The 14,019-nt window shown below is 35.3% G+C and overlaps 1 protein-coding gene across 4 annotated transcripts in view; it reads left to right on the plus strand.

The window, feature by feature from the left end:
• The window catches only part of LOC105224904 (LINE-1 retrotransposable element ORF2 protein), an 82,316-nt gene that overhangs the window by 63,899 nt on the left and 4,398 nt on the right, over nucleotides 1-14,019 (plus strand). Inside the window, exons 4-5 of one of the 4 annotated variants that reach the window (XM_049462617.1) lie at nucleotides 610-848; nucleotides 920-13,192. The exons of 1 other annotated variant lie outside the window; for it this stretch is intronic. In XM_049462617.1, the coding sequence (XP_049318574.1) occupies nucleotides 610-848; nucleotides 920-943 (263 nt within the window). In that variant the 3' untranslated portion in view covers nucleotides 944-13,192. Of the gene's footprint in view, nucleotides 1-609; nucleotides 849-919; nucleotides 13,193-14,019 lie in introns of those variants that run through there. 2 more of the 4 variants (XM_049462615.1, XM_049462616.1) reach the window with 2 other exon arrangements.

Genomic DNA, 14,019 nt, shown 5'->3' on the forward strand with positions numbered 1-14,019 from the left:
CTTATGTAGCTCCATATTGAAATAGGGGTTTTGGCTTGTGTAAACAAAATAAGGAATTCTCTTTTGTTTTCGAATAAAATGTAAGAATATGCCTTAAGATGCAAAATTTTTTGAACATGCTTTAGGTATTAAAAAAATGCGTTTTCAATATCCAATTCGAAGCAAATAACCGCTCTGTTGATAACTTTTATTTATTGCTCACATAATAATAATTATGCGGTGAGTTTTATATAGCTCTTACGCAATAAGCGTTAAAAAGTAAGCTGTTTGTTTTGCCCTTGCGATTTGAAAGTAATAGCTTGAGAGTGTAATTTGTCAAAACAATAGAAAAAGCTTACATTTCAACTCTAATTGCGTATAAAAAATATAAAATAATTATTAATCTTGATTTTTACCCGTTTCCCGTAACTGTTAAAGTCCCTGATTGAAATATCTTTTCTAATATAGGATAAATAATTTTAAGTTAACCGAATTGCAAAATGTGTAAGTTAAATCTTAAGACGCTTTGTCTTCGATTTTTGTTGTTGTGACTGCATAAAGATAGTTTCCAACACTATAATTTGTTTATATTTTCTTCAAGTTTATGTACGCCAATAATGAGATATATAGTTGTGATATTGTTTGTTTATTTTTCAGATGAATTGGTAGAAAAATCAGCGATTAAGAGATTAATAAAATGTTTACCTGTGAGTTTTGATGGATATAATAGCAGACTGGAAACTTTGCTTTATGCACTTTCTGAACTTTCAAAAAGTAATAAGTGGATGATTGAAGAAAGTCAAGGAGAAAAATTGAAAAAACTGGCTACTAGTGTTGTTGAAAATATTAATAGTGTAGAAGAATATGAGGTGAGTGTCGAAAAGATTGTTTTTGGAAAAATATTTAACATTTATTAGTTTCTAACTCAAATGTATTTTAGTTGAAAATCGTAGAAGGATATTAACTCGATTCGTTAGAAAAAATATGCGGTTGAAGTACTATTGAATACCTGTAAATACTAAAATTTCGATTTCCATAACTTTTTTAATGAAGGAATTATTATTTATTTAAAAAAATTAGTATGTGATTTATTTATACGTTGAATTAATACAATTTGCATACTCTTGAAACATGTTGCTATAGAGTGTAATAGTTTAGTTCACTTTAAAGTTGAGAGAGCTTTAAAAGAGCCAGGGACAAATTTATACGATGGGCGTGACACCGCCTACTTTTAAGTGAAATCACATATCCCAAGACCCGCCCGGCAAATTTTAACCAAAATTGGTACGTGACATTTCACACAATTTTAAATTCCATTAGGTACTTACTTTTCTGTGTACAAATCAAAAATGAATTATTATAACGGGTTAAAACTTTGCACGAATAGCCTAGGTACCGAATATGTGAATCCCAGTGTCTATAATTGGCTTTTTACCGAAAATATCGTTCAATGTGTGAGATATAAAATTGAAATTCAGAGAAAATCCTTTCCGGATTATGCTAAGTCTGTGTGCTAAAAATGGGTGTAATCGGGTCAATATTTTCTTTAGCCACCATATATACCTAATATAAAGATTTTCAAATTTCCGGTTGACTTTATACCGCATAGCTTGACTTATTTTCTCCAGAAATAGGTAGAAGAAGTCACACGAAAGAGAGTCGCTCTGTCTGAAACCTCATTTGGTATCGAGCGGGTCGGAGAGGTTCTTCCCGATCCTAACGGAGCTTTCGGTGTTGCTCAACGTCAGTTTACACAGCGGCACAAAGGCAGCTCCTTTTCGTGCTGTCAAAGGCAGTTTTGAAATCGACGAAGAGATGGTGAGTGTCGATTCTCTTTTCACTGGTCTTTTCCAAGACGCATGGTGAATATTTGGTCAGTTGTTGATTTGCAGATCTAAAGCCACACTGATAAGGGCCAATACCCACAAATACCCTCGAGACTTATACGCGATGTTAAGGAGGCTTATCCCACGGTAGTTGACGCAGATTGCGTAGATTGGGCGAGCACACTTCAAATCACTATTGTGACAATTAGAGACATGGGACAATCGTCTCACGCAGAATACCGATATAAAACTTATAATATTTGAGCTACAGTGTCGCGCTCACACAAGTTTAAGTAGGTCACCAAACCAGTTGCTTAAGGAGGTATTCTACCCTAGAAATCAAATTTTGGGCAGTTTTTTGAATTTTATTAAAAAAAAAAAAAAAATATTTTTACTATCCATTTTGTATGGTGTTTTTATTGATATATTAAGAATACATGAAAAAAATTTACAAAAAATATTAAAAATTAAAATAATTAGAGGGGGGAGAGACAGGTGTAAAAAATGGCGCATCCTGATGACATTGATCCTGACTCTACTGGTGGTCTGAAAAAAAAGTCAAAAGAAATTCTTAATCAATAAGGATGCTGTTATAGTTCCTACCTCAGGGAACACGAAAAACAATTTTTTGAAAAATGGCGACTGCCTGAAAATATAAATCATTTCATGAATTTTTTAAAATATAAAAAAAAATGGATTAAGGATTATATAAAGATAAAGGATAAAGGATTATATAAAGAAGGTTCACACAAAATTTCAAGTAAATCGGTTGTATAGGACTTGAGATAATGCCGGTACCGTGTCGAAAAAATTAGTTTTGAGAAAAACGCGTTTAAAAAAGTGAGTCTACCTACCTACCGGGCTAGGTACTGCATCACTAAAGTAACTGTAGCTCTTAAAATAATTTTAATTTGTAAAAGTCCTTTGGATATATGAAAAAAATCGATTTTTTTTTAAATTATACAGTATAATACCCCTTAAAGTTGTGATCGCCTTCTCACAGTATTGATCAAATATTACCCGTAAGAAGTGGCATGGAAACTGAATAATGGGAAAGAGGCCTTCTACATCGAGAGAATCGTTTGAAGGAAATGATTTGAGAGGGATGCGCCACCTATAGCAAGCGTTCAGGTTCTGTGTATAGAAGAAATTTCTATGGTACTTAATGAGATGCCTTGTATGATTGACTCTCGTTTGCGCCAACTGAACAGACCGGAGTCTTGTTTTGGTGGGTCACAGTTGTTCAAAATTGAAATGTTCGTTGCTACCAAAGGAGGACAACAACATTATATTTAAACCTTTTATATGTATGTATATTTCACAAATGTTAAATAAGATAAGAAAAATCTTACTATTGATACAGTCCACATATATTAGATAAGGCAGAGGCAGTACAAAACATACATTGTTTGAGTTATAGAATCAAACTGTTTGATTTGTAAGATCAAACATTAAAACATAAATAAGATTCTTTAGATCCTCATCACTGGTGGGGGGAAAACAAAAACCTTATTCAAGCTGATAGATATTTCATTCTAATTTTATTTTTAAATTTGTAAACCTTATATACTATTTTTGAGCTCTTAGTTATCTAATTTAATATATACATATATATGTATGTACAGCACACCACATGGGGTTGTTTTCAACCATACATATGTGTGTGTGTGTGTTGTCATATATACTCGTATTTATGTTGCATGGTTTGGGTTGTTTTCAAGTGCATATGTGCATTTGTAATCAATTGCCCAAACCTAAGTAAATATGTTTATTCAGGGGTGTTGTGGAATCCAAGACAGAATTGCTTAGCTGTGAGAATTGCAAATCAATTCTGTTTATCAATGGTGTCACAGAATCTGATTGGATTTTCGTCTTTTCGAACATACGCAAAACCAATATTCGAACCAGCTGTTTACTAATGTGACAAAGCTTGCAAATGCATACATTTGGAAGCAATCCTATTAAAGTTTTTAATGAGTTCCGAATTAAAGAAAGATTTTAAGAGATGATATTTATCAAATGAATAAAGAGGCATTAGGGTGTTAAGTTACGTTTATTACGTTTTGTAAATCTTCTTTAAAGGGGGAGCTTGCTTTAGAAGCTTCAAAAAATTGAATTATTAAGCAAAAAACAATTAATCTCTTTAAAAATTATCTTAGAATATGTCACTAAAGTTATAGATGGGAATTCAGAATATTCTCGAAGCTAGAAGAGAAATAGTGACCGAGCGTCTGGCAGATACTTACATATGTATGAGCGCTTGGGCAGAGAGTTAAAACTTTCACTCGGTTTTTCATTTTTACGATTTTTTTTAATTGGCGGGCAGGATTGAAAAAAACGAAACGTATGGAATTGTGGCAAAGTTTATTATCTTTGGCATTAAATTATCTTCTATTTAAACTTAAACAAACTAAGAAAAGTTAAGTTTGAACATATGTTTAAACAACATAAAGTAACATTTGTTTTGGTGATAACTATAAACCCTAGAAATTTCGCTTTATTGAATTATTTCTTTCCCTCCCAAAAAAACATCTTTGAAGCCTCTAAAGTAGGCTCCCTCCTTAAATATCTGCATTTTTTTCCAAAACTCAATAATTAAGACATTTCGTTTCATTTTATTCTCATGTTTTATCCTATAGAAATAAAGATAAATCAATTCGTAACAATAAAATAACTTGATTTCTTAACATCCATTTCAAATCTGTATGCGACTATCTTCTTGTTTTGTTTCTGACAGCAAAACCAATAAAATTGGTTTCCGTGACACCCAAAACCGATACAAATTCTGTTTCGAATATCAAACCAATAATGTCTGAATTCATGACACCTATTGCTTTTTTTGATCAGTTTCAATTCTGATTCCGACAACTATCAGATTCCACAACACCCCTGATTATATTTTTTGAGTGCATGCATATTACATATTAATGCATACGTGCCTCATACATGTATGTATGTTGCATATAAATGCATATATTTTTATACTCTCGCAACAAAGTTGCTAAAGAGAGTATTATAGTTTTGTTCACATAACGGTTGTTTGTAAGTTCTAAAACTAAAAGAGTCAGATATAGGGTTATATATACCAAAGTGATCAGGGTGACGAGTAGAGTTGAAATCCGGATGTCTGTCTGTCCGTCCGTCCGTCTGTCCGTCCGTCCGTGCAAGCTGTAACTTGAGTAAAAATTGAGATATCATGATGAAACTTGGTACACGTATTTCTTGGCTCCATAAGAAGGTTAAGTTCGAAGATGGGCAAAATCGGCCCACTGCCACGCCCACAAAATGGCGGAAACCAAAAACCTATAAAGTGTCATAACTAAGCCATAAATAAAGATATTAAAATGAAATTTGGCACAAAGGATCACATTAGGGAGGAGCATATTTGGAAGTAATTTTTTTGGAAAAGTGGGCGTGGCCCCGCCCCCTACTAAGTTTTTTGTACATATCTCGGAAACTACTATAGCTATGTCAACCAAACTCTATAGAGTCGTTTCCTTCAGGCATTTCCATATACAGTTCAAAAATGGAAGAAATCGGATAATAACCACGCCCACCTCCCATACAAAGGTTATGTTGAAAATCACTAAAAGTGCGTTAACCGACTAACAAAAAACGTCAGAAACACGAAATTTTACGGAAGAAATGGCAGAAGGAAGCCGCATTCAGGCTTTTTTTTAAAAATTGAAAATGGGCGTGGCTTCGCCCACTTATGGACCAAAAACCATATCTCAGGAACTAATCGACCGATTTCAATGAATTTCGGTATATAATATTTTCTTAACACTCTGATAACATGTACGAAATATGGGTGAAATCGGTTCACAACCACGCCTTCTTCCCATATAACGCTATTTTGAATTCCATCTGATGCCTTCTCTGTATAATATATACATAGGAAGCAATGATGATAGCCGAATAAAACTTTACACAAATACGGTATTTGAGCTGAGGTATCCCTTGTGGAAAAATTGTCGTGATCGGACTATAACTTTTCAAGGTCCCTGATATCGAACACGAAGAACTCAGTGCCTAACCTAACCTAACCTAATTTTTCACCGAAAATATCGGCAAATCTCTCAGAATTTAATTCTAATTAATTTTACAGCAAAATAAAAAAATATGTAAATGACGGATACTTAAATCTCGATTATCACTTTATCAAGCGAGAGTATAAAATGTTCGGTGACACCCGAATTTAGCCCTTCCTTACTTGTTATGTATTTATTTATGTAAGTTAAGTTCTTCTTTATTGAGTTTTTAAAAGAAACGGAAACATAGAATCTTAAAAATACCCTAAGCTAGCTGTGGTTCAACGGCAGCGGCGTCGGCAGAGTTTAACGGATGTTGAATGGTCAGCAGAATTGAAGTTGATTATTGTTGTTGATATTATTATTTATTGATCAGCAATAATGTCGATCAAATTTGGGAGTTGCAGCGGATGTTTGTTTATGTTATTCAACTTTAACAACAACATTGTTGCAATGGTTGTTGTTATGTTGAAATAAATATTTGTTGTGTCAACTTTTAAGTTATTGAACTTTAACAACTACAATGTCGCAATGAATATTGTTGAAATAAATACTTGTTGTATTAACTTGTATGTTTTGTATTGGCTCTGCCTTATCTAATATATGTGGACTGTATTATTATTATTACAATAGTAAGATTTTTCTTATCTTATTTAACATTTGTGAAATATATAAAAGTTTTAAATATAATGTTGTTGTCCGTCCTTTGGTAGCAACGAACATGTTTTCCCGGGCGACAAAAGTAACTACAGTTTGTGATCGTGTCATGTTGGTCAACTAAGTGACGTTCACGAAGGCTATGCGCCTTTCTATGCTGAATTAATGATAGTTTGCTCATAACTATTTCTTCAAATTCGCTATAAAGGTATCTTGCCGACTTTTCTTCTTTTACATCGGACGACGGTGTACCTTTGATGTGACCCTTCTTTGTTCGCACTTTAGTCTTCTCCTTTTCAGTGCATTCGTCTTTCGGTGATTGTTGTATGTGTTTGGTTCGTAGACATCTCACCCATTTCCTCTTCTTGGCTTTTGGATTCAGTACTGCATCTTCCGCTGTCATACCTCCATCGTCAGCGTCTTTAATTGTCATGTCTTCCTTTGGCTCTTCATCAGGCGGGTCAAGATCCATTGTTGCATCTGTAACAAGACTCCCTCCTTCCTCCGAAGTGAGGACTCCCCCGGGAAATAAAACGCCTCTTAAAGTCTTCTCTTCTCGTATGTGATAAAATTCATTGTTTAAAGTCATTATCTAAATTTTTAGCTCTCCAAGATTCTTTTTGTTCTTCTGATTTCTTTTTTTCTGCCAGGATTCATGGTTTTTTACCCCATTTAGTTGTCGACTCTTCCGTTGTGTCATCAACTTCAACATCCCTTTCTGCAAGATCTATTATATCATTTTTTGCATTCTCCTCAATTTCCAAAGGAGACATTTTATTGTTTACATCATTAAATGTGCATTGCTCCTCAAAAGTAATTTTCTCTACGCGCAGCTATTACTTCAACATCTCTTTCTGCAAGATCTATTATCTCATTTTTTGCATTCTCCTCAATTTCCAAAGGAGACATTTTCTTGTTCACATCATTAAATGTGCATTTCTCCTCAAAAGTAATTTCCTCTACGCGCAGCTTTCCATCTTTTGATATGTCATCGAGGTTTCTCGAAGGTTATATCTTCCACGCGCAGCTTTCCAAAGGCGATGTCTTCTACGCGCAGCTTATCTTCTTTCGATATGTCATCAACGCAACACTTCTCGAAGAGTATATCTTCTACACGTAGCTTCTGAAATGTAATTTCTTCTATGCGCAGCTTGCGTATGTCATCAACGCATTGCTTTTCGAAACGTATATCTTCTAATATGTCATCGACGATATATGTGAACCTCAGTGCCAAGAACCAGTTGGTTAACATCAGATCAATAGTTCTCTTAAAACCCGGTCAATATTTCTAGCTCCCATTTACATAATAATAGATTATAATTTCTGGAATACTTTATACTATAGTATCAGTAAATTTGTAAGTCTTAATTGAGCTTCTTTTTCTGGTAATAATATGTCGTGATGCCAAAATGAATCAAATTGGACCAATCTTAATTCTGGGCCCATATAAAAAGGTCAAGCTTTCGGTTGGCTTTACAATATACAATATTGGTGCATAATATAAAATTTGATATAAGCAAATTAAATATTAAACGAACCAAAATTTAATAAAAAAAATTAAACTAATTGGGTATTTGATCTCTAATATAATAATAATTATAACAATCATGATGGACCACCCTATTTCAAGATTGTCTACTTTTTTAAAGAAAAAGCATTGAAACTTCAAATTTAATAGGGAATGCTTATTATCATTCGAGAAAACATTCTTTGACATTTATTTCTTGAAGATTATCTCTTTCAAATATTGGTCGTGGCCACCTCTCATATGTTTCATCTTTCGTTCGAGCATTTCGACAGGTAACTGTCGATGGCATGTCTGATATTTTGCACCAAGGCCTGAAAAGAAGCGAGATTGTCCGCATAGACTTTAGACTTTACATATCCCCAAAGGAAAAAATCTAAGGGTTTATGTCAAACGAAGTTGGTGGCCAATCGACCGTCCCAAAAGAGATATTATCTGCTTACCGAAGTGTTCTATCAATAAATCCATTGATTGATGCGATGAGTGAGAGGCAGCGCCGTCTTGTTTAAACCAAATGTGGCCGATATCAGTGGCTTCAATTTTCGGTTACGTTCTCACAGGCATAATTTTTTAATAAATATGGATCGATGATTCCACAAACCACACCAAACCATTGTTTTTTCTGAATGAAATGGCAACTCTTGAATTTCTTCAGGTTGCTCTTGGTCCCAAATCCAACAATTTTTGTTGTTTACACACCCATTGAGCCAGGAATGGGTCTAGTCGTTGAACAAAATTTGGCTCGAAAACGTCGGATCTTCATCGAACTTTTAAAGGTTGCGATAGGGATGGCACCGCTCTCATTTGGATAAAATCACATATCTCCGTACCTACTCGACCAATTGCAACTAACTTTGATACTAGGGCTCTTTTAACATTTTTACGTTACATTAGCGCCAAATTGGCAAAATCGGATAGCAATCAGGCATATAACAATCTTCCCGTTGTAGTAAATGGTGCTTTATATACTGTAAAACATTCTTTGAAAGAATCCGACGGAATTTAAATTTTTTTTTTGTAATTGGGATCAAAACGCGTGAATCCTGGCAGAAAAGAAGAAATCAGAAGAACAAAAGGAATCTTGGAAAGATAGAAATTTAGATAATGACTTTAAACAAGGAGTTTTATTACATACGGGAAGAGAAGACTTTAGGAGGCGTTTTATTTCCCGGGAGAGTCCTCACTTCGGAGGAAGGAGGGAGTCTTGTTACAGATGCAACAATGGATCTTGACCCGCCTGATGAAGAGCCAAATGAAGGCATGACAAATAAAGACGCTGACGATGGAGGTATGACAGCGGAAGATGCAGTACTGAATCCAAAAGCCAAGAAGAAGAAACTGATAGGAAGTAGGTAAGACAAATATTAAAGTTTTCAAATATTTGATAGACTACAACTTCCAGTCCCACGGAGTTCCGTGATGGGAATGCCAGCAGAATCTTTGTTAATGTGCCCAAAACAAACTAAAAAAAAAAATCCTGCCCATTTTTTGCCTTTTTTTAGTATGAGTGAAATATCCCGAGAGGAGCTATTTTGGATTTGGTTGAGCAAGGGGAAAAGCGAAAAAACAGAAGCGGTTGAAAAGCACGTTATATCAATTTTTAGACCAGATGTTGACGATACCAAAATTAAAGGTCGTATAAAAAAGCTTTGCTTCCAATTTCAATCGCGATGGAGCAAATCTCACAGTGATAAAGCAAGATTTATGCATGACAATGCTATTTGGCTAAGTTCAAAAATTTCGGCTGTTGATTTTGCTCTTGATCACGCACCATCAGCTTCAAAACAAATACCTCAACGCGAAAGGCTAGAAAAAGAGTTTGCTGAAAGTACTTCGAGTACACAAAAACGGAAATGCAAAGAGTTAATATCAAATGTAGCTTCGGAACAATTAACTATGGCTACCGCAATGTATCTGAGATCCTGTAGAAAACTCAGCAAACATTGTCAAAGAGTTGTCGGCTTCATCCCCTTCGAGAAGTACAGCTATAAAAAGAGGAAGGGTAAGACTTACTGAAAAGAAAAGTCTTACACCAGATCAAGCACTGGCCATGATCGTAGACGAAAATTTATCAACTCAGCAATACCGTGGAATTCGATTGCATACGATACCATACAGTCCGAAATTGTATCCATGCTATAACCTCGTTAAGCAATCAAAATTATTGTGCTACCCAAGCCTTGTTACTGTTACTGAAACATATACCAAAATCAATTTGCAATCCTTAATAGACCACACGGTGAAAAGAGTAATAGATGCACAATATGAGGTTTTTAAGTCGTTCCCTGCCATTCAGGATCAATTAAGCATACTAATAAAATGGGGATGCGATGGAGCTGAACAGAACCGTTACAAGCAAAAATTTTCGGATGACAACATGTCAGACAAAAGCATGTTTTCTCTTTCGATGGCGCCTCTTCAACTTAACTCTGGAGCTGAAGGAAGGAAACATATTTTTTGACAAAATCCAGCTGCGTCTTCGACAAGATATTGTAGACCGATCAAATTTCACGAAAGAGACGCGTGAGGTCATTAAAGCGGAAGTGGAGCATATTCGGCAGCAAATTTCTGTTTTGAAACCAACTAGCTTTGAGCTTCACGGTTATAGTTTCACGGTCAATTTAATTCTATGTATGATTGACGGCAAAGTCTGCACCGCTCTTTCAAATTACACGTTATCGCAGGCGTGCTATTTATGTGGTGCAACTCCAAAAACTATGAACGACATGAATGCCTTATCACTGCGCGAAATCGATGAAAATATGCTTGCTGTTGGTCTTTTACCTCTACATGCCTACATAAGGTTTATGGAGTGCTTGTTGCACATTTCTTACCGATTGGAAATAGAAAAATGGTACGTATCAGGCGATGAAAATAAGGAGAGCGTTGCAAGAAGGAAGAAAAAAATACAAGTTTAGGAACGAAATGGGTCTTCTTGTGGATATGTCAAAACAGAAAACAGGAAACACAAATGATGGCAATACGGCCAGAAGATTTTTCAAAGAAACAAAAAAGACATCGAATATTACAGGCATAAATGTCGATCTGATCAAGCGGTTTCTTTGCATAAGCAGCGGCTATTTTATCAATATATGTGTATGCGTTCCAAAATTTTGCGTCAGAAACAAGAGAGCTTTATTTGAGTTTACATCCTTGGTATTATATGCCAGTAACTCTCCACAAAATATTGTTTCATGGAGGAGCTATGATTTCTTCATGCATTCTTCCCATAGGAAACTTTTCTGAGCGCAAGAAGCACGCAATAAAGAGTCGAGACAGTATCGCGAACTATTCATAAGAAAAACGTCCCGAGTTGACACCAACATAGATTTATTGCAAAGGTTGCTTATCACGTCAGACCCTTTGATTGCAAGTTTACGTTTGCACCCAAAAACCAAGCCTTCTACTTTACCTTCTGAGGTCATTGCACTTCTGCCTGACACCCAACTAAATGATGAATTTGATGATTTAGTATAAAAAACTTTGCTTGCAGCTCTCTGGAATTTTTATTTTTGTATAAATTCCTTATTTTTTTTATTTCTACTTTTCGCTTTTTACTTTTGTATAATTTGTATACTCGTATAATTTCTTTATTTTGGTTTTTGATTAATATCTTATTTTGAATATTTTCCATTCTTTTAAGAACTTTCGTTGAATGTTTTAGTTTTTCCTTTTTATTATGTTTTAGATATCAATTAATTTAACATTGAAACAACATTAACTTTTTATTTTTCTCATTTGCAAAGAATCATCGAAAACTAAAGTTCGAAACTTAAAGAATTTTATAGAAATGGTTGTATGTGGGTGATTATATCAATATATCGACAAGTTTTAGTTAGAAGAGAAAAAAATAAGAAATTTTGAATATGAATGTGTAAAAAAATTGTCCTCAACTAGTGTTTTTTGGAGGATATTTCGGAACTAGTCCCCTTTGACACTAGTTGGAACTAGTTGTCTTCCACCATATTGAAGCTTATAATCTTCTTAACGATCGTGCCAAATTTCAAGTTCATATCTCTACAACTTCATATAAAAATTAATTTTGAGATGCTAGATTGACTAAATCTCACACTGTGCGTAGCATCGGTTAAGAGCCGTTATAAACCAGTTGAAGAAGCTTGGAGTCACTAAGAAGCTCGATGTATGGGTGCCACACGAATTGACGCAAAAAAACATCTTTGACCGTATCGACGCATGCGAATCGCTTCTGAATCGCAACAAAATCGACCCGTTTTTGAAGCGTATGGTGACTGGCGATGAAAAGTGGGTCACTTACGATAACGTAAGGCGCAAACGGTCGTGGTCGAAAAGCGGTGAAGCGGCCCAGACGGTGGCCAAGCCTGGATTGACGGCCAGGAAGGTTCTTCTGTGTGTTTGGTGGGATTGGCAGGGAATAATCCACTATGAGCTGCTCCCCTATGGCCAAACGCTCAATTCGGACCTGTACTGCCAACAACTGGACCGCTTGAAGGCAGCACTCATGCAGAAGAGGCCATCTTTGATCAACAGAGGCCGAATTGTCTTTCATTAGGACAACGCCAGGCCACACACATCTTTAGTGACGCGCCAGAAGCTCCGTGAGCTCGGATGGGAGGTGATTACCACCTGTTTTTGTCCATGGCGAACGCGCTTGGTAGTCTGAAGTTGGCCACAAGAGAGTCCTGTGAAAATTGGCTCTCCGAGTTTTTTGCCAATAGGGAAGCGAGCTTCTAAGAGAGGGGCATTATGAAGTTGGCATCTCGTTGGGAACGCGTCATCGAACAAAACGGCGCATATTTGACTTTAATCGCATTATTGTAACCAATTTTATGAACAATTGAAAATTGTTTTTTTGTGAACATTAAAAAAAAATTAAGCAAATCGGCTTAGTAGTTCGACCGGAGGCATGTCCGCTAGTTTATAAAAGTGTGTTTTGAGAAAATCGCGTTTAAAGTTTGAGGAGTGCACTCCGAGCGCTCCGAACGTCGAGCGGTATTATTATTTTGTGGATCTTTTCCGAAACCTTCCAATGGTAAAGTGGGTTTCTATATTAATTCTAAGAGTATAAAGGAACAGAAAATACAAAAAAAAAATTTTTGTTTTGAAAAAAAGATTACCGTACTGACCCCTTAATTAAGAGACTATACTTACTTGCAACATACACATTTTTGTGAACTTTTTTGTTTTTTTTTTTTAAGAGATCATATGCAACATTTTTGAAGATATCTGTGAAAATTAAAAAGCTGTCCATACAAGCACTTGATTCTGATTGATTAATTTTGAAGAGACCATATGCAACATTTTTGAAGATATCTGTCAAAATTAAATAGCTGTCCATACAAGCACTTGATTCTGATTGATTCATTTTGTATTGTATGGCAGCCGTACTTGTATGCTATAGTGGCCCGATATCGCCGGTTTTGACAAATGAGCAGTTTCTTGAGGGGAAAAATACGAGTGCAAACTGTCTCAAAAACTGGGGGACTAGTTCACGTATGTACAGACAGATGAACAGGGCTAAATCGACTTAGCACGCCACACAGTGGGTAAAAGGCGGAGAAAATATGTAATTTTTAACTATCTAATTTAAAAAAAATTTCATTCCAGTAGTGTTTCTAGACAATGAATATTGTTTAATTTATCTCGTATTTGCGAATTGACATTTCACTGACATAACAACGTATTTTTAAAGTCAAATAAAAATAGAACTATTGAAAATTGTGAAAATATTGAGAACAAGTAAGGAAGGGCTAAGTTCGGGTGTCACCGAACATTTTATACTCTCGCATGATAAAGTGATAATCGAGATTTCATTATCCGTCATTTACATATTTTTTTATTTTGCTGTAAAATTAATTACAAATAAATTCTGGGAGATTTACCGATATTTTCGGTGAAAAATTAGGTTAGGTTAGGTTAGGCACTGAGTTCTTCGTGTTCGATATCAGGGACCTTGAAAAGTTATAGTCCGATCACGACAATTTTTCCACAAGGGATACCTCAGCTCAAATACCGTATTTGT

This window comes from Bactrocera dorsalis, chromosome 1, assembly GCF_023373825.1.
Source record: "Bactrocera dorsalis isolate Fly_Bdor chromosome 1, ASM2337382v1, whole genome shotgun sequence".
Lineage (NCBI taxonomy): Eukaryota > Metazoa > Arthropoda > Insecta > Diptera > Tephritidae > Bactrocera > Bactrocera dorsalis.